The following is a 21727-nucleotide window of genomic DNA, read 5'->3' as shown; positions in this document are numbered from 1 at the left end:
TATGAATTATTTTATTATGTACGCGTTCTTAACATCAGATATCAGGTGTCTATGATATATCTCCGTTCACTTTTAAGTACAAATGCAAACAATGTACACATTGCACACCACATTATACCTCTCTTCTTTAAAACACCATGAACACCATACCTATTTTACTAAAAAGCAGTATGATAAAAAGATAACATCAGTACAGGTTAAATTCATGTTGGTGGTGCTCAGAATTATGATTTTTGAAGGAAAAACATATGATTTGAACTGTAGCAAAGATGGCGAGTTGAGTAATGATATGTATTCCCTTTTCCTCGTCCAAAGCCAAGTAGCCGAATGATTTGGAATATAGAGACACCTTTGTGTATATATACATATATATTATATATAAACAGTTCTCATAGTACAATTACGACAGGTAATTCAAATCTAGACCTTTGGATCAACAACACATAGTGCATATATATTTATATTCATAGGGTCTAGTAAGTAATAACGACAATATGGTCAAATATATGTACTGGGTCCGCAGAAACAAATGTTTGTTGTTTTTGAATTTTTCATTGATCTGTTATGTGTTTTGTGTGTTCTTTGTTTATTGAAGGTTTCCCATCAAATTCTGTCTATAGCATGTATTCTTTAAAACTGGATTTCCTTAGATTGGTCGAAGAATGCTTATAAACTCCGAGGTAGTAGAGGGCACTTGCGGTGTGCGCACACATGCCTACCGTCCTCTGACCAGAAGGACATGTGCAGTAGTATGCCTGTATCGGATTTGGTGCATCATGATATAAAATCCAGATGTTATATTTGGTTTGTGATCTATGACGTGACCTTAGCTGACAGCGTAATAGGTCATCGGAGTGCTGGTATACCATGACCTCATAGTCTCCGTCATCACTGAGATGCTCGGTTATATAACCGTTTGCCAACTTCAGCTGGTATGTTCCACACGCCAATGTTTCCAAGTAATCCTCAGAGAGTTTTGGAAAGGTAAAATCAGTCGCCTCAAGCTTTTGCCAGTAAGATTGGGCATGTTTGGATAACTCCGGTTCATTCTTCACCCTTTGTGCAAGCTCATTAACCTTAGTTGATAACCCTTTCATTTGTTCAGCCATTGCCCTGTCTTTCAGCACCTGTTCAGAAGAAGGTTCATATATAGAACCACGGAGGAAGATCAGGGAAGCGGTTACAACCTTTACGAGTGTTGCAATGATGTCAATGAAGTAATTAGATGAGATCTGTCTGAAAGAATTTAAATTTCTTCAATCTTGCGTGATAGTTCTCAACAACCCATCTCGTTTTTGTGATGCATCTATCAGTGTTTGGCTTCAAGAGAATCATGCTGGCTCTTTCCTGGCTGGAGAAAGGATGGAATGTGATGTCCATATCCCACTTCAGAGATGTCTTTCAGAACATCCCTGAATCCACGATCTACGATGATATGGTCCTCTGACTGCAGGAGAGGATTCAGGCTTTCAATTCCGTCAAGGATTTTCTTGGTTATTGTGGCGTCATTTTCACTCCCAAAAAATGGCCTAACCGTGTCCAAGACGTATCCATCTGGGAAAACTACACTCATAAATTTAATATAGTTTCTTTTTTTCTGCCCGCAGTAACTTTTTCTTTGAAACTCGTGATTGCCACTCTTTCCAATATAGATGTACGTTCCATCTAAAACAACTGACATTATCACTAAAGAAAGTCTTGGTGAATGCAGTGTTATGGTTGATGGCGTTTTCTCTAGAAATATGTTCAGATCCCAGATACAAGGGAACAACTGTCGCCTCAAGAGATTGAGCAACATTGTGGAATATTCTACTGACACTGCATTTATGCAGGTTGAATATGGATGCCAACTGTGTATAGGATATGTCCGTTTTGAGTTTGACCCAAAACAAGAGGAGACAATCTTCTGTTGACAAACACTGGGAAGATATTAGATGTGCACATCGGCTATGAAGCTCTTGCAGCTGCTCCATGTTCCACCCAGTCCAAGCCAGACAGTCTTGGTCATCCATATTTTTCAGATTGAAAGAAAATGATGTCTTTCCACTACCACGTTGGTACGATAATCTCAGAAGATCATTGATCAGCTCTTCATGTTTATCTGGAAGATAGAGTGACAACTTTTCCCTTCCAGCAGCAGTAATTGGAAAATTAGGATCCAAGTCTTTCCCAATAAAGTGGTCTGCGCATGATCTCGCAGACTTAGAGACCCATATCCTGTGAAACAAGATCAATTGGAACCTAGCCTTTTCAGGAATTGTGGCAGTTTGTTCAGTATATGAAAGGCAAAGGCAACATTTCCTGTGAGAGGATGGAGTGAAAAAGAGGTCATCAACCGTAGGACAGATTGAGACACTTTCTTCCTCAACAGGATTGCAGTTGCTCTTCTTAGACTCATATGTATTTGAGTCATCTACCATGGGCTCTGACCTTGGACGCTTCCTTAAATATCTAGTATAACACTTTGGGCACATCTTTGCCTCCCCAACATCAGTTGTTGCAATACCATCAGCTTCCAACAGGGGTTTCATCCATTCTTGTACATATCGAGAATATCTTTTATCGCCAACTGCATATTTGTATTTCAATGAGGTTTTGCAGTTGAAACCAATGCATTTAGCTTCCATTGCGAATAAGGTATTGTGATAAGGCAGTAGTGATACTGTTCTACTACATAAAGTACAATCCATTACCCTTTATAGTATTACAACCAATTCGGTATTCGTCAAGAGTTTGACAATCACCCTATCAGTTTTTCACCGTGTAAGTGTTTGTTATTGTTTACTGATACATGAAATTACATTTAAATTTCTTTTTTTGTAAAATGTATAATTCCCTCTACACATTCTGTTTAAGGATTGGACGAAAAATGGCCACACAAATATATTATATAAAACATATTTTCGTCTCAATGTTTTAAGGAACATTAATCAAGATCCAATAACCGATCTTCCGTTTCATTCGTACAGTAGAAACACAGAGATTGCTTGTCAAAACGCAAGGAACAAAATTAGAATTTAAATACACTTTGAGTATCCCGACAATAGAGGTGTTGAAACATGTGTTATGAAAGGCAGTGAAATTGTTTTTCTTTTTATGATGATTGCAACTAATTATTGAAATTTTCACCAGTATGTATCAGAATAAAAGACAAATATGCATATGGAATGCCTACATATTTTATACAACACTAAGAACTCTTGTACTATATAAAGTAAACATATAAATAAATAACTAGTGAAAACTCTCACTGGAAAGTCATTTACTTTGTTCATGCTATCATAATTTGTCACAATGACACGACAGAAAAGTTTGAAACACGTAGAAAAATTGTACTCGGGGTTTAATACATGTACTTGAATCGTTTTTAGTCATTCCACAGATTTAACGAGGAAAAGTTTCAAATAAAACATAAATTATGCAAAAGAAATTCATAATTTTGTGATATTTTCTTCAAAACTAGTTCATTTTGGCTGAAGAAAGTCATGCTTTGGGAACAAATAATCTCTCATTAAGGCACTAGTAGCTTTTGAATTTTTTGTCCGGGTTTTGTTGATTTTTGGGGGTAGGTAGATAAACATGATATTTCTCTTACTTGCCAGGGACCTACTATCTTGATATTTTTGTAATGTTTCACAAGGATATCAAAGATGTTTTTAAAACACTTTCACTGTCTGCACTCGGGGTTTTAGATACATCTGTTGATATTTTTCTGAATTACTGAAATCAAAATGACGAAAAAAGTATCCCTGTCTGCCACCTTTTTCATGTATATTGTGAATTCTGCAAAATAAATTCACAAGTCGGGCGTATGATACTCAAAGCTAGGTCATTCAGGTTTATTATAGTCCATCTTTGGTAAAAAATATGTTCTCACTTAGGTGTTAGCGGCCATTGAATATTTTCCCCGGTTTTTGTGATTTTTGGGGGTAGGGGAGATAAACATGATATTTCTCTTACTTGCCAGGGACCTACTATCTTGATATTTTTGTAATGTTTCACAAGGATATCAAAGATGTTTTTAAAACACTTTCACTGTCTGCACTCGGGGTTTTAGATACATCTGTTGATATTTTTCTGAATTACTGAAATCAAAATGACGAAAAAAGTATCCCTGTCTGCCACCTTTTTCATGTATATTGTGAATTCTGCAAACTAAATTCACAAGTCGGGCGTATGATGCTCAAAGCTAGGTCATTCAGGTTTATTATAGTCCATCTTTGGTAAAACATATGTTCTCACTTAGGTGTTAGCGGCCATTGAATATTTTCCCCGGTTTTTGTGATTTTTGGGGGTAGGGGAGATAAACATGATATTTCTCTTACTTGCCAGGGACCTACTATCTTGATATTTTTGTAATGTTTCACAAGGATATCAAAGATGTTTTTAAAACACTTTCACTGTCTGCACTCGGGGTTTTAGATACATCTGTTGATATTTTTCTGAATTACTGAAATCAAAATGACGAAAAAAGTATCCCTGTCTGCCACCTTTTTCATGTATATTGTGAATTCTGCAAACTAAATTCACAAGTCGGGCGTATGATGCTCAAAGCTAGGTCATTCAGGTTTATTATAGTCCATCTTTGGTAAAACATATGTTCTCACTTAGGTGTTAGCGGCCATTGAATATTTTCCCCGGTTTTTGTGATTTTTGGGGGTAGGGGAGATAAACATGATATTTCTCTTACTTGCCAGGGACCTACTATCTTGATATTTTTGTAATGTTTCACAAGGATATCAAAAATGTTTTTAAAACACTTTCACTGTCTGCACTCGGGGTTTTAGATACATCTGTTGATATTTTTCTGAATTACTGAAATCAAAATGACGAAAAAAGTATCCCTGTCTGCCACCCATTTTCATGTATTATGTAAATCATGCAAAATAAATTCACAAGTCGGTCATACAATATTCAAAAAAATAGTTCATTTTGGTCGAGTATGTTTATGGTAAGGCAGAAAATATTTTTTCATTAAGATACTAGCGGCATTTGAAATCTCTTGGTAAAATTTTCAATCGAAATCAGTAAAAGGTGGCGCTGTAATCGCACCAAAAATAAAAATTAAAAATAATAGGCCATTCAATGTGTATTTTGACATCTTTTATCAAAATAAAATGTTTTACAAAGAATTTCACGTGGGCCATCCTGCAACAGGTCCTTTGGTGTGAAACATCATTGGAGAAGGGCAATTATATCTTATATAAATGAGGCTGGTCTGACCCCTAGGGCCAGAGGGGCGGGGCCCCAAAACGGGAACTTTGATGAAATTTTGATTTAAAATCCCACCCCTCCCAAACCCCAAAGTGAATTATTACCAAATTTGGTGTGAAACATCATTGGAGGGGGACAATCATATTTTATACAAATGAGGCTGGTGTGACCCCAAAAGGGGAACTTTTGTGAATATTTTCTATTAAATCCTAATCCTCCTTAACCTTTTGGTGGATTACAACCAAATTTGATGTGAACCATAAGGTGACGGCAATTCATATTTTATAACGAAACAGGTCTGACCCCAGGGGAAAGAAAGATGGGGCAAAAGGAGCGCTTAGGTTAAAAATTTCTTTAAAATGCTATTCCTCTTTAATGCCTTAATTGATTACAACCATATTTAGTATGAAACATCATTGGGGAAGGGCAATCCTAATTAATATAAATGAGTCTTGTCTGACCCATTGGGACAGAGGGGCATGCCCCAAAAATGGGAACTTGGCTAAAATTTTGCTTTAAGATGCTGCTCTTCCTGGATAAGCTAAATGGATAAAAACCAAATTTTATCTGAAACATAACTGGCTGTGTATAGATAATTTATGGTAATAATGCTGGATTGAGGGGTGTGTCGTCCCTGCTGTTAGTGTTTGTCAGATGACCGTTAAGGCCCATGGGCCTCTTGTTTTTAAGTATCATCATTACTGATTATTTTTCGGTATAATAAACAATTTATGGTCCTAGCTGCAGGGTAATAAATATGAAGGTTTGTTTACCCTCAGCTCTCATATTTTCCTCGAGCAAGCCCTCGGGCTTCATATTACCCTGCATCCAGGGTCATAAATGCATAGGGTTATCGGCACACGCACACCAGTTCTGAAAGTTTTACCCTTTGCATATTTTGTTTTAGACATTTATTTGATTGGTAAGGTTTTCATAGACTTGATTTTATTGTACCGGACTTTAATCTAACGATGACGCACGACTATCGATACTGGCGGCCAATGGACTGAGGTTCATGTTGCTGGGAAAAAAATAACTTTAGGTGTGTTCCTGTACAACAGCATTTGAGTTTTGGCAAGATACTACCGCAATTTCACTCGGTTGTTTTCAGGAACGACAATAATTAGAAAATACTTTAGTCTTTAGGTCTGTGTCATTGTGGCGTATGTTATCGTCATGGAGGGGAACACAGCAATTGAAAAGATGATAATCAGTAATTTAACGCGTTTTTCAACGCGTCAACAGCTTTGATGAACATTGCATCTCCTGTGTGCGGTATGTTCGTGTTTGTTTCTTTGTTTTAGTGCAAAACTGATACCTATACTGAAACATACTGAGAGCAACCACAACGGGCGAACCATACGTGCCACTCCGAAAATGCGGAACATTAAACAGAGGCGAACATTCAACAAAAGGCAAAAAGTTGGGCAATGTCAAAGGAACGTATTATTAGGAGGAAGGTTTTAAGAAAGAAAAGAGATAAAAACCAGTCTTCTCAAGACAGCAATAAAATGTAAAATGCAAAACGGCTTTATACCATAGAGGCTTTTATTTTAGCCCATGTTATTGAAATTAAGGGGGAGATAATGTGATGGCAAACACTGGCAATAGACAATACCCCTCCCTTGAATGTTGGAAAGCTTTGGTATTGTTGACATTGAATGCGTTTGTATATTTTTACATCAATTATTTCATACTTGTTAGGAAATATTGGAACAATATGAAGTGTAACAGTATATCTAAAAAGAACGATACTACGTGTTATTACAATGTAAGTATTTGGTATCGATTTAGCTAAAGATACAGGCGATAATAATTAAAACTTACTATCTTGTTTGTGTTGAGAAAAAGTCGTCTTAACCATATAAAAGTGTGGTGAACCACTGATGTGTGTCCTGCCATTCCGGCTCGTTCGTCTTCCACTTAGACGCTTGTAAATTATATATACCTAGGAGTTTTGGAAGCTTTCTAAAGACCCTGATTTTATAATAGGAGGCGTTAGTTTTCACATTCGGAGTGTATAAAAGGCGTCCGCTGAAGCAAGTTAGCGGTTACTTCTTCAAAAGACACAGACACGGTTATGTATTTATAAAGATAAAGACGTGTCTTAATAAGGCTTCTCTGCATCATTATTGTACTGTATTTTGATAACTTACGGTAGAGTACGGAGGCAGACGTTCTTGACGATTTCCTTTCTCCGTGAGGTCTCTTGTAAGTCTGTGTGATATGTACATCATATGAGTTGCTAGTTAAACCTATGTAGACTTGTTGTCTACAGTCGATAATAATGAGTGTTCAGTGAGTACTCAGTAAAGTGAGCGCTCGGTAAAAGTTTGCACTCGGTAGAAGTGAGTGCTCACTCGGTCAATGAGTATTGAACTCTGATACTATTGTAGTGATTAGCTAAGCCCAGTTTCATCATGTCATTAAATAACCCCGATTTACTCCCAAGTAGGGAAGATTTCTTTCATTCGTCAGGGAACGCTCATTTATTCATTAATGATATTAGTCTGTTCTGTTTTATACATGTAGTTGTCTGTTTTATTATTTTTGAAATTAGGATTAATCAGGTAGACTGAGAAATCAACGTGTGATATTATTTCTGTGTATAATAGTTGGTATTTGTTATTACATAAACATAGTTAGGCCAGCTGTTTATTTCTGTATATATTTACAATGAGGACTAGAGTGATACTAATCACATGTTAGACAATATAGATCATCAGTAGTGACTGATACGAACCCTGTAAATGTCATAAAACGAGAGCGTGTGAAATGCAGGTATGGTATTGTGTTGTCTCGAGCGGACAACTACTGGTGTCACATTACTTGCATCACGGTGAATTATTAATGATTAATTATTTAAGCTTTCTCTGTGGCTGAATTATTGGTAACAACTCTATCAAATATTTCAAATCAGACATGCAGGTTAGTATATTCCTGGTTGGGATAAGTACTCCTTCGGCGGCCTACATTCTCGTTACCCGATACAACATTGACGTTTCTACTGTGATCTTTGAGCTATATATATGTGTGTGTAATTTTTTTTATATGAGGAGCCCAATTATCCTAGTTTAGTCTATGATGAACACAGAGTTGTCGCTAAGGAGGAAAAGGCATGTAATATTTAAAAATAGTTTGGTCATGATCTTGTCCAAATTTGGATTTCTTCAACGTAAACAATTTATTCATGGTACGTATGTAACTAACTTCAGAATCTACAGATTCATTTGAAATATTTTGAGTTTCCTCGTTCATCTCCCTGTGAGGAAGGCTTTTTGTTCTGTTTCCTGGCCGAGATATACCAGATTTTTAATAAAGGGTAGTTGCTACTGCTAAGCACACAGCATTTTGAGGATTTGATTTGGTTTGGTTTATTATTGTTTTACGTCCAATCAACAGCTAAGGTCATTTAAGGACGGTCTCCCGTGCGTTCGGTGAGTGCGTTTTGGAAGGCTTCGGTATATTCGTGTTGAGTCTTTTCGTCATATTCCATACTTTTTGCCTCTTCATAGTGCTACCTTAGGAATCGTCTGGCTTCTATATTATGTAAATTGTAGCAAAGGTAATTCCTTTTCTATTTTCATGTAATTAATTCGTAAATAATTCTTAACGTTTATTACTTATTAAGGCAAACAACTAGGTACTATTTCTTGTATACCAGGCCTGTATTTGTATATGCTAGAGTGGCATTAGTGACGTGAAGATAGATATTGAAAAATGCTTTGTAATGAATGTCGATATACTTCTTACTACGGATGTATTGGGTCTCCCGCAGACTGTAAAAAGACTTTTGAATCTCAATCTCTGTGCAATGAAGAAGGCTTTATATTTCATTGCAGAGGTTTTCTGATTTGCTGTCTGATTGCGGGACAATAAAAACCAAACAAATGTTCCTGCTGCTTCCAATGTATGTTTTTAAAACCTAATGTTGAATTGCGCAAGCTTTTTGAAACACATTCATATTTGATGTGACATATTTCAAAGCGGATTGTTCGTGTCTTTTTTTAAGTTTATCAAATCCATGTTTAATTTAGTGTCAGATGTACTCAATAAATCTTAAAGAAAATCACGCCCCGATGTGTAACTTGCATGAAGTGACAACATTGACATCTGGCGGTTGATATTGGTGACAGGAATCTCGCATTTTTACGATGTACGTAAAAATAACAGCTGACATACTAATGATAACAATATTACACAATAAATTTTGATTACGTGGAAATGAAAAATAGACATACTTTTGTAAAATTTTCTTTTGTAAAATGTTATTTTTGACAGCTGTAACCAGTTAATGTTCCTGTTAAAAGCAGTGTGTAAACATCATGGATAAAGACAAGTTTTTACAATTAGGAAAAGATTCAGCGGAGCTGTGACTTCTGTCTTTAAAATTGAGAGGAACATTTTTAATGACAATTTAGGCAACTAGGGATTTTGAAACCGGCCTGGTATTGAAAATAATCGATAACAAGGTAATGTGTAAAAAAAAAATCGATTGTTTATACCAATTATTGATTGGTTACAACAAGGAAGGTGTAGATAGGACGTTAAACAATACAGAACCAAGACAAACAATAAGGAAGCTACTATTAAGTTAGCAAAAAAAGTATTCGTGTATTTGGCGGAAATGACAATTGCCTGATTCCGAAATCTATAATTCAATAACGCATACACGACCAACATTTTGAAAACAATAATGATCTCTTAAGTGTCGGTTGTACATTTACTGGTAATAATTAATTAAAAATGGAAACCATTAGTTGTCTTTGACATTAGTGTCGTAGACATTCTAATTACAAATGGAGTTCGTATTAAAGATTTTATCACATGACCACAATTAAGTAAGCTTAGCTAATTGTCCATTTAATGAATATCCATTTTATAAAGGCTTAGCGAAGCAATATCTGACACGAAAAACAAACCATGGAGCTTAGTGTAACACGAGCACTAATACGTATCAAGTGTATCTTCTGGTTTCGCATTGTTTAACGGCCTTTCGACAGCTAGCCATTTAAGGGCGGCCTCCCTGTGTGCGAGATACATGTGTGTAGTGCATGTATCAGTGTTTGGGAGGCTGCAGTATGTTCGTGAATATCTCCTTTTGACAGCATGAATAAAATGTTACTTCACTTAAGCATACTGCCGAAAACATCCAGCAGGACACCGCACCCAGTTACATTATACTGACGACGGGCGAACCAGTAGCCCCAACCCCAAAAATGCTGAGCTTTAAGCAGGAGTAGAAGCTACCATTTTATAGACTCTGGTATATCGCTGACAATCACAAGGGCGAGTGCTCAACTGACGGCCAACAGTGAAGGAGTGTCAGGGGAGACATTAGGAAGAACTTTGCATAGAAAGAAGAGAAATGATCAGATCAACTATTCCAATACAATGTTTTGCAACGCACATATGTTCCTTTGTTACATCAGGTACGATTTCTTAAGGGACGACTTATGCTGGGGTTAAATCCATACCCTTGGGGAAGTATAGCATTTCAAAATAGCAAACATGACCATTTGCTGTTTCTTATTTTGGCAGCATGCAATGCAAATGATTTTCGAGGCGACACTATAAAAAGACTTTGCAGATTTTACTTCCATCTTTAGTGTAAATAGTAAATGAAGATCAACATGACAAAGGTTTCATGAAACTGTGGGCGCTGGCTGTCAGCACTCCTCAAGAACGAATTATGAGTGGGCGGAGAATATCTAAAACGGTGATGTAGGTGAAGATGATAATAAATGACAAGTATACACTGAATAATTCATCCATACAGAATGACCTTACTGTACTGACAGAATGTTAAAAAACAAAACATACTTTGACAATGGTCTGTGAACACTGAACTCCTAATATTACTACTCCTGCTTAGCGCTCAGCATATTAGGAGTGGGACGACTGGTTCGCCCGTTGTCTGTATAATGTGACCGGGTGGGGTGTCCTGCTGGGTGTCTTCGGCAGTATGTTTCAGTGAGGCAGCACTATAAATCGGCAAAAGTTCCTGCCTATCACAATGAGACTTAACACGAACATACCGCTGCCTCCCAAAACGCACATACACACTCACCACACGCATGCATGTCGCACGCACGGGATGCCGTCCTTAAATGACCTTTGCTGTTAATAGGACGTTAAACAAAATAAACCAAACCAATTATCCTCGAGAATAGCGTAAAGGCGAAGTCATGAAAATAATAATTTCCGTTATTGAAGTTGCCTTTTTGACAAACATTTCTACAGCATTAAAGACATGGTGAAAGCTGTAAATCTTATCAATGATAAATATTGACCAATGTAGACCGCGTGAAAATGGTTGGTACAGTCAAACCTGAATTACACGGCCACCCAAGGGACCGACAGATATTGGCTGCTTAAGACAGGTGGCTGCTTAAACCAGGTTGTCCAGATTCGGCCTGTTGCCTAATTCTATTTTCAACAGTTTATTGAACATATCGTATCATAATGCACTTATTCATACATGTATTTTGATGTTGATAACAATATACCATGTACATACAGTGTATCTTGAAATGAAAACCAACAAAGATCAAATTTTTGATGAATTTATTGTTTCGTAAAGAAATCTGCAATTGTAGTTTGCTTGATTGTACATTTCACATATAGTTAGTCATGTTCAGCCTCAGCTTTCAAATGGCCGCTTAACACAGGACGATACGACGACTCGTTGGCCGCGTTAGACAGGTGACAGCTTATTTAAGGCTCATTATATAGTGTTTTCCATCGGGCGGACCACAGATTAGCCACTTAACGAAGGTGGCCGCTTATTCAAGGTGGCCGTTAGAGCAGGTTTGACTGTATTTTCACATGATAGATATTTAAGCATAAGTCCATAATATTCTGTTATACCTGTATGTTTTCTTATTTGTCCTTTTGTAGTTTTATCGCTTCTTGACACTGGTGACATTTTCTGCGTTAATATGTACCATTAATACAGTATAATTATAACCCGAAGGCGCACGACACCCTATCTAAGTAAGACTGGCAGATAATAATCATCTGTAATTCAAAATGTCTACGACATTGCTGTCAAAGATATCACATCACACGTCATTCACGTACCGGCGTGGCCCTTGATATTTGTAGGGGTTCGTGATGTGTCTGTTTTTGTGTCATCAAGAGTATACTCGGATGTGTCATTAGTTGATACAGTAGCTTATTTTATGTATTCTTTATTAATCCATTTACGTTAGGGGAAAACCACAATGTTAACTTTGATTAATAAAACAATTAACCTTTCGTTATCAAGTGACTCCTATGATTTGTTTGAAATTACTCATAAACTCGTGTGATCGCTTCCTGTGTCATACTAAATCTTGGTCGGGTATTGATTTTCATTAACAGGTACGTGTTGTCTCATCTTATAAAGGGTTTGCTAGCTCTGCTGGTCGTAATATGTTGAAAAGAAGATATAAGTCTAACATAATGAATCGTACTGACAGTATTGAAACTAAATAGTCAATACATTGTATGTCAAGGATACTTTATTTGAAAAGGATTGTGAAACAGGCTCACAAAATGCTGACACTTTTCTATACAAATTTAGAGTTAGACACCCTACTACAAAATATTAAACAAGATTATGCATCAATTTTGTCCTCTAACTCGTCGATGATGTCACGAACGCAAAGTGTTGATAACAAGGAAGCGAGAAGAAAATTGTAAAGGCCTAAAAATAAGAATAAAATCTTGAGAGGCTGCAATAGTTCCATAATCTAATATGTGTCATACTTTTCAAAACAGGACTCCAAATGAACATCAAGTACATTCTTATCATTAAATCCGTGCCACTATTTAAATGAATTAAAATATTACATACAGGTAACGACGGATCTTTGGGACTTGAGTCCACCTGTAGTTTCTGCCTACTTTTTCACGCGGAAGAGATGAATTGTGTGATAAGGTTACGGAAACGACGGATAACACAGGGATCATATCTGCTGAGTCCTATTCCAGCGAGAAGTGTTGCTATTGAAGAACTAGACGTTTTATAAAGGACAACCCGAATCGTCTGCTGTCCATATTCCATATTGCAACACTTTAATATTTCCCATAATTTAATTCGTTTTTGTCCACTAGTTACTTTTTTCACTTTATTTTTCTAACTGAAACGCTTAGATACCTAGATAAAATATCATTGGTGAAATATCGTGGAAACAAGACTCAAGCAAACCAAATATCGAACATATAGAACTTTACTACGAAGAAAATACAAACTGCGATACAAAGAATGGAAAATAAGAAATAGATTAATATCTCTTAACTACTTTTGTAGATCGGGTCAACTCATGAAGACGAGAACAGGTTATGGGTAAAATGACCCAATAGTGGGTTCGATTGTACTGAAATATATCATATTGTGACAGCACAACGAGTCATCATATCCTTTGGGAACAACAGTTCCATGTTCCTGCGATGAAGCCAGACTATTGTTACATTGATAAATGAAGATGTCACAAGAAAACTCACGCCTTTAGGCGCTTTCAGTGATCACTTGCAACGGGATACAAATCTTATTCTTGGGGTCAGAAATAGAAATCTTCCGAAATACTGCAGAGATGCCCCGCAATTAGTCACCTTTTACGACGTTGAGCGGGATACAGGCATACACTTTCTTCACTCCTGCCTGCGGTAGTACTGACCCTAGGTTAGAAATCAAATCATTATTGTCTGCTGTGATTTCTTGTTGGTTCGGAGAAATGTGATGTAAGATGTACTTGAACAGGTAATACTATGCTAATTTCTTACTGATGAATGTTTGTACAAATGACAAACAAGTGAATGACACTTTTATAAATACATTGATGTGTATACTGGTTTTCAACGGCAGAGCGAATCTGGTATTTGTCTATATATATGCATGCCTATAGTCAGATTTCAATACAAATCCTCAGTGCCTATAATCCATCAGACAGTATTGTCTCAGTAGTGCCCGTACCACGGATATGTGTTCGATATTGTTATCGTGTTCCTGGCCGATGTTTACAAAAACACTGGATTTTCTGTTTGAAAAATAAATGAAATCGAAGACTATCAGTGTTGTTTTAAATGTCTCTTGTTGACTGGAGGTCATTGTACGATCCAGTATAAAAGGGTCTCGCCATAAAAGGCTGTGACATGCTTTACCCTGGGGCTAGTTTTTGATTTAAATGACACATCAGGAAATGAGAAAAGACTTGGCGCCTTTTCAGCTGTTAGAGCTTTCACGAATTCTGCAATCTTTTCCTGAGTTGAGTGGTGGTATTCAGATTCCCTGTTAACTTCAATCGTTTCATATAACATTGGTTGTCCTGAGGACGACAAACCCCGAACAAACAAACAAATTGAAATAGAAGTATATAATATAAATTACAAACCGTCAAATAATATTGTGTAGTTGCATCAATTGCCAGCCAGGTATGTGTGTGCGTTTGTCGCTACTTTGTTCCATAAATCTACATTTGGCGTTTGAATTCGATCACATTTTTACAAACATAAACCCTGTAGGTAGGGCGTAAGAATTGTGCGTACTGCCCCATTGCATGGTTCGTTGGCCACAACCAAATTTTGGTTATTGTCTTTTTATCCTTTCAAAACAAGTCTATACTTACCAATATATACGGGCGTGCGTCCTACCGGTTGTCTTTAGCAGTATACCTCGGTAAAGGACCCGGCTTCAATTCAGCGCTAGCGCAAGGAGGCTAACACGAACGTTATGTAGCCTTCCAAACACATGCAGGCCGAACACAACTTAAAGGAAAATACATGTTGTTATCTGTTGACGTTTTAAAAATGTTAAACCAAACCAAACCTCAAAGTAAATTATCAACATCATTGATTGGACAGCCATTTTCGCACTACCTTCAAAAAGTCCTGACGAATCTGTCATATTTCTTTCAGTTCTGGTTAGTTTTGATTATCTTATCCCGTGTATTCTTTTTCCGCTTTGAACATTGATATTGATAAAGCGCTTATAACACACTCTCTGCTGTTGATCAGATTCATCGAAACGCTTCAATGGGTAGTTTGATATAAATACAACGACCACTGAAACGTAATGAAATGAAAATTATAATTGTTTTATACCTATTTTTTATTCCAAAACTTCTAACTGTCTGATCAAGTAGGATATTTATCGGTCAGCTGGTATTTTTTGCACACCCTGTTAAGTGCTTTTCAGCCTTGTTCTTTTGATATAGTAATTTTTGAAAAACTACAAAGGCGGTCTCTCTATGCGATACCATCGGTATAGGCGACAGAGAGAAGTGATGTTGTTTAACAACCTACATTGCATGTGTTACTTGTGGGGATTTAAAAAAAGATAAAGGTTGTTTTTTTTCTCAACGATAAGGCAATATTAAGAACAGCAACAATAAATGGCCTTCGTTTCAATAATAGTTTAGAGAGAAAAACGTATATTGCAAGGTGGAACTATATAAAAGTTGATATATGTGGCGCCACAGAGAACTAAGACTGATGCATAATAGAAATTTTGCTGTTTTATCGTAAATTAATAGACAAACGTAAAATCAGTCGATGAATATCGTGCTTTCACGCCTCTTTTTGCAGACTTTGCTATACCCAAACGAGCCCCTAACTTATTTAGGTCTATGGCGAAAGACTTCTTCCTATAGCGACGTTTAGATGTTTCCGTACCAACGACACTATCTTGTCATTGTAAACGTAGTTGTTCTAGTATATATAATACCGAATTGCCGTGATTATTTTGGATTTGTAGGTTTCGAGAAGAGTTTTCGGAACAACAAAGGTCATGAAGGCATGTGGTCACACAAGTGCCCTACTATAAAGTGTCCTCACAGTGACAATTCAAGGACTTGAAACGGTATGATGACACAGTGTTTGTTACACACAACAGCACAGACTAGTTCACATATAGTTTTATATCCAAATTATAACGTTATTTAAACAAAATCCCCACTGATATTCTAGTTTAAACATAGATTTTGAACTTCGTTAGATAAAACAAATGAAGAATCTGTAAAAGGTTATTTTCTTCAATGTAAATTTTACGAAAGGGTGTATTTTTAAAGTAAATTCCCAGGAGACCTGACTTTGCTGTTGAAATCTAGGGCAGTTACCTCCATGTTATATCCTAAGTTGTTTGAATATTTAGTAACCAGGACAAGAAACCTCGGAGAATATGAAATGAAGGGAAAAAAGGAAAAATAATTACTTTGGTAATAAATCACTGCAAGATGCAAAAATCAGCCTTACACTGTCGGATCAGACCATCGTTAATAAAATGTTTGTTGGAAGTAGCATTGACTCAAAACTTTTGCTTGAAATTAGCTTAAAATCGATTATCAACAGTCACACGGTTGAATTGAAGTGTCACCTTAAATACTCGTACATATTCTACAAGATATCGAAGGAGGTACAGGATATATTACCGACCAGGGAAGTAACTTACATGTATTTACAAAACTGAGACTACATTGCACGGGCACCGGTAAAAACAACATGAAACGGTAATGTATGGCGGGTGCCGGTACATTTTGTAAAATATACTCTTTAATAAAAAAATAAATTTACAAATTGTCAGGATTTACTTGCCGTTGTCAATAAAATTGGATTCGAGACTAACCTGAATGCGACTCGCGTATACTAACCAGAAATGATTTATTCACCTCTCGACGCGTTCTGAATATCACAACGGTAGGGGAGATAACAACATTGATTGTGAAAAGGGTCTATGAATATTTTTGTCTTCCAAGATAGTGATATTTCTAAAGACTCCACCATAAAATGGGCCTACTATAAATCGAAATGATCCATATTTTTGCGGTTTTATGCAATATCAACCTTGACCTGAAAGAACACAATAGACCTTGACATATTTACCTAAATTATTATCAATCATCTGAAACTGTAACCATGATCTCCAATTACAATAGAATACCTTGACTTTTTTACGTAATTGTCCTCAATTTGCTTGATCATTCGCTGATATGACTTTTATTATAATTAATCGTGTTACAAATCTCTTCCGGCTTTCCGCCGTTAACCAGCTCGTTAAGATTAAAAACGACACTATCTTAAATGGAGCAATTCGATTCTAAAACAGGATATCCGAGAAATTTCAACATCGACCCGATTACTCTGTCACTACCTCACGCTCTAAATGCCGACTAAAAGCCCCAATGAAACCAACCATTTCTTTGATATTGAATCAATAGTTTTTGATATGGGTTCCATGCTTTCGGAATGAGGTTTGTTATGATTAAGGCTTTAGACGATATAACCGTTCCTGTGGTCGCTTAGCTAAATCGTAAACAGATATATAAATTTTGTTTCCGTGGATACAAGTACATAGATTGTCCCCTTCGTTTCCCTTGTTAGCCATATACTCAAATCGTATGTTCAACAAGCATCGTATCCTCCGATAGTTTACAATTGACATATGAATTTCTGGTGGTTTGGGGGAAAGGATAACATTGTTATTGATAATAACTTTATTTTTATTATATCTCTATTTTCTTGAACGTTGTATCCCAATATACGGCAGGACACTAGTAGACTTTGAAACATAACTTTTGGTTTCATATTATACCCTATCTATTGATAAAGAAATAAAAACTTCAACCTTAATTAGGATCATTAAGTTGCATCAAAACGGTCTATATTCATCATGCACAAAGTTAGTAAACCTAAACATTCGGGAATCAGTCTTCAATTCAGGGTGCTTGCCACACAAATTTTAGTTCCCAATTGATTGTTACTAAACGTTTGCTGTTTTGTTGTAATATTACCCATAAATTCCACCACAAGGCTGTTTTAGCCTGATAGGTTGAATCAGTCGCTACAAAATATATTCAGGATATGATAGAACATAATGTACTATTGGTATGCCTATAGAATTGTTTTTTATAATATTTTACTTTTGAAAACGTCTCAGTAAGACACCAACTCGCGATATAGAGGCTGAAAACATTTAAAGTGCATACGACCTGTTCAAGCTTTTCTGTTTATGATTTGTCATACGCTCAAATTGTATTATAGGAGTGTGATCAACTGATGTTGAGATTTGTACAAGATGATGACTTTATGGCCCGTATCCCAATACGTGTGCTGCTGCTGCTGCTGCTATCTACACTCCGGTGGAATGAGATATTCACAAATACCACATAGCACAGTAGATATTCAACTATTGTACAGATGAAGAGTCGTTTTCATTTTCCTCTTGAAAGATATTTTATGAACTAAATCAAATGCTGCTGGAAGAGAAACATATACACATATACCTTCATTCCCCCCCCCCCCCTCCCCCCTTGTAACCTTGTAATTAGTCTCCCAACGACAACGAGGGGGGGGGGGGCCTTTTTGGGTAAACTTTTGATATACATCCAAGAAAACACATTATCTTTTTTATGATGTTTCAAAATTAAGTCACCCCGATCTTAATTTCGACTTTACACTTTAGTAGATATGAACAAAAATGGAGAATATAGTTCCCCTCTGCAGCTTAGGCTGGTGGGAATTTCCCTTGAGGCAAAAATTTACCCTCGGAGAGCGTGAGGTCGCAACTTCGAGGTCTAGCGCTATTTATTTATAGTTTTTAACCGTATTTTGGCTTTATTGTTGTACCCTCAATGACTCTTATTAGCAGTTGGCCCTTCAAACAAAACAAAGGCTTAATTCCGAAACTGAACGCCCGTCCTTATTTGACCCCGTCCTGTTAGTGTGCAGTACCACAGACAATTCTGAATAATGAAAATATGAAGTAGGCCCGGTGTGGTAATCTCTTACGATAAAATATTTACAGATATACTTTAAACTACTAATTCAACAGCATTCATATTTGTGATATAAAAAGAAGCAAGCGTTTATCCGATTATTAATTTATTTACTAATACATCTCGGTAATGCTTTTCAGCAGTGATACGTTACTCGGTGTGACGTGTTTTTCTTACTCATCTGAAGATGCTTCTGTTGCCATAGAATCCCGGATTAAAACTGGGATTTATTGCTACCATTCTTTGACATAACGAAATGGCTAATAAAGAAGAGTAACTCTTTTTGTTTTTCTCAAGACAACAAAGTTATCCACTATCTCAAGTGGTTATCCCGAGTCCTAGGGCATGCTTTACAGCTGAATTAAGTTTCTGTATTTAATACGGATAGGCATCTGTACAGACAATGTGGCACTTTTGCCCAGCCAAGAACAATAAATCTATATAAAAAACGTGTAAAAGTGCTTCACAATCCTTTGATTCTTGAAATTTAACATTTCTTCTGTCTAGAATCGCGTATCATTGTATGATTTACTGATCACATTCAAGTTTTTAAATTTGCATTAGAGGAGATATTTTATACGCGACACGGCAATGTTTTCCCATGGGGACATACAAAATAAGTTTTTAAAGGCATTAGATCTACGTTATTCAAGTTTAAAAGACATGTCCAGTTTTCAGGGAGACAGCTCTATGTGAATAAATAATTAAAAAAAAATACCTTGCATTGTTTTGTTTTCACTATCATAATCGTAATTAAGAACGAGTGTTTAACGTATATCTATCGTACCGATGATAATTAAATATCGATTTGAACTAACCAAGATGGCACTGATGGGTTTCCTACATTTTATCATCATACATTTTATAGTTTTAACAATTAAAACGAGGGATGATTATGTGAGGACATATAGATCATGTGCCTTTCAGAAACTTCAGGATTGAGATATTTCAAACATTCATAACATTAAATGGTTTGACAGATATGCATCAAAAATGGAATAATTATTAATTTCAATGAAAGACTTGCAAAATCTATTTTCAGTTTGAATAGTGTCTAATGGTTATAAAAAGAATAACAATTTACCTTAGCTTTTAGGTTGCTGCCCCCATTGCATGATCGTCCCTCTCAGAAAGGGTTTGGGCTCTGTCCCCTGGAACAGGCCATACTTTGGGGGGGGGGGGGGGGGGGGGGGGGGGGGGGCAACTGGTTTCTCCTTTGTCAATTTAATGAGACAGGGTGATGTGTTCTACTGGATATGTTTGGCAGAATGCTTCAGTCAACATCAGTTCCGCGCTATCACAAAGAGATAAACATGAATATACCTTATCCTCCCAAAATGCACGCGCATTCGCCACATGCATGCATCTCGCACCCAGGGCAGGCCGCCCTTAATGACCATAGCTGGTGATATAATGTTAAACAATGCAAAACCAAACCGTTGACCGATGAATCAATTGTTTTTGTACCTAAATAATCCAAAATTATCAGATATAAGCCATATCCAGGAGACTCGCCTTATTTATCCTCAAACCATTCTGACACAGCCATATGTGTATGTTGTTGATTCTTCTGTTTATTTATCGACGCGTCAACTTCCTTCTTCCTAATGTCTCCCTTGATAATGCCTCACTTTTGGCCTTTAGTTGAGCGTTCGCCCCTGTGAGGAAGGCTTTGGGTTCTGTCCCTAGCCGAGACATACCAGAGTCTTTAAAAATGGTAGTTGCTACTCCTGCTTAGCGCTCAGCATATTTGGAGTGTGACGACTGGTTCGCCCGTTGTCAGTATAATGTGACCGGGTGGGGTGTGCTGCTGGGTGTCTTCGGCAGTATGCTTCAGTGAGGTAGCACTATAAATCGGCAAAATTTCCGGCCTATCACAAGGAGACTTAACACGAACATACCGCAGCCTCCCAAAACACACATACGCACTCACCACACGCATACATGTCGCACGCACGGGAGGCCGTCTTTAAATGACCTTAGCTGTTAATAGGACGTTAAACAAAATAAACCAAACCAAACCAAATATTTATCGACGCACACGCTGATATGAAACATTACAACGATACCACATACACTCCACAGGAGGATAACTGTATCTTTGGCATTGAACCATATTCAACAATTGTTTCATTACAAAATACATATAAGAATCAATGTAACTATCTTGATTTGTTTTAAAATTACGCAAACGTGTCGGATACAACCGCTATCAATACTTTTTGAGAAAGTTCACTGCACCGTTGGTTACATTCTTTCGGACTCTTTTCTAGCAATTCCTCTAAATAACCTTTCGTTTTTTTACTCACACTTATTACACACAGGGTGCGGTATAATGGAAACTGAGTGTTCAATTATCAATGTAAGGTCGCTAATGCCTTACCATCCCCTGTGCTTGAACAACACCGAGTCTCGATCACACAAACGCTTGCAAGGGGCTCTCGAGAGGCGATTTCTGTCTGCAATCGAATTGGCGCTAGGGAACAGTTCACTTTGACAGACCGGGAAAATTTGTTTGACTGTTTCACCTCTTTAGCCGAAATTGAACAAAAATAAATGATTAATTAGTGGTAATGGACATTTGAATTGTGGTAGAAGTTATAACCTATTTACTAGTGACTATTGCCGTACTTCCTTTTGATAACAGGTAATTGTAGTAGGCTGGGCAAATCTGCAATACAACATTACTCCCGGCGTATTACCTGATACGAAATATTCAATTTGCAATTATGTTTAGACTGAGTGGCAATATTTAGGGT

General features: G+C 36.9%; 1 protein-coding gene across 1 annotated transcript; it reads right to left on the bottom strand.

Annotated features, from left to right (window-relative positions):
• Positions 1-1309: 1309 nt before the first annotated feature.
• On the bottom strand, positions 1310-2627 carry LOC117338869. Its single transcript, XM_033900233.1, has 2 exons — positions 1680-2627; positions 1310-1447 (listed from the first exon to the last, which is right to left on the bottom strand). Exons 1-2 carry the CDS (start codon positions 2625-2627, stop codon positions 1310-1312), a joined length of 1086 nt encoding a protein of 361 aa, XP_033756124.1.
• Between the last annotated feature and the right edge of the window lie 19100 nt (positions 2628-21727).

Source organism: Pecten maximus, chromosome 12, assembly GCF_902652985.1.
Source record: "Pecten maximus chromosome 12, xPecMax1.1, whole genome shotgun sequence".
NCBI lineage: Eukaryota > Metazoa > Mollusca > Bivalvia > Pectinida > Pectinidae > Pecten > Pecten maximus.
Note: the sequence above shows the minus strand (reverse complement) of the source record. Positions and strands in the feature narration are given on the sequence as shown.

Bases quoted from the DNA above. Each gene is read 5' to 3' on its own strand.
- LOC117338869 (XM_033900233.1), bottom strand. From the start codon at position 2,627: ATGGAAGCTAAATGCATTGGTTTCAACTGCAAAACCTCATTGAAATAC. The intron at 1,448-1,679 runs GTCAGTTGTTTT...CCTCTCCTGCAG, and splicing joins AGACTTTCTTTAGTGATAAT to TCAGAGGACCATATCATCGT.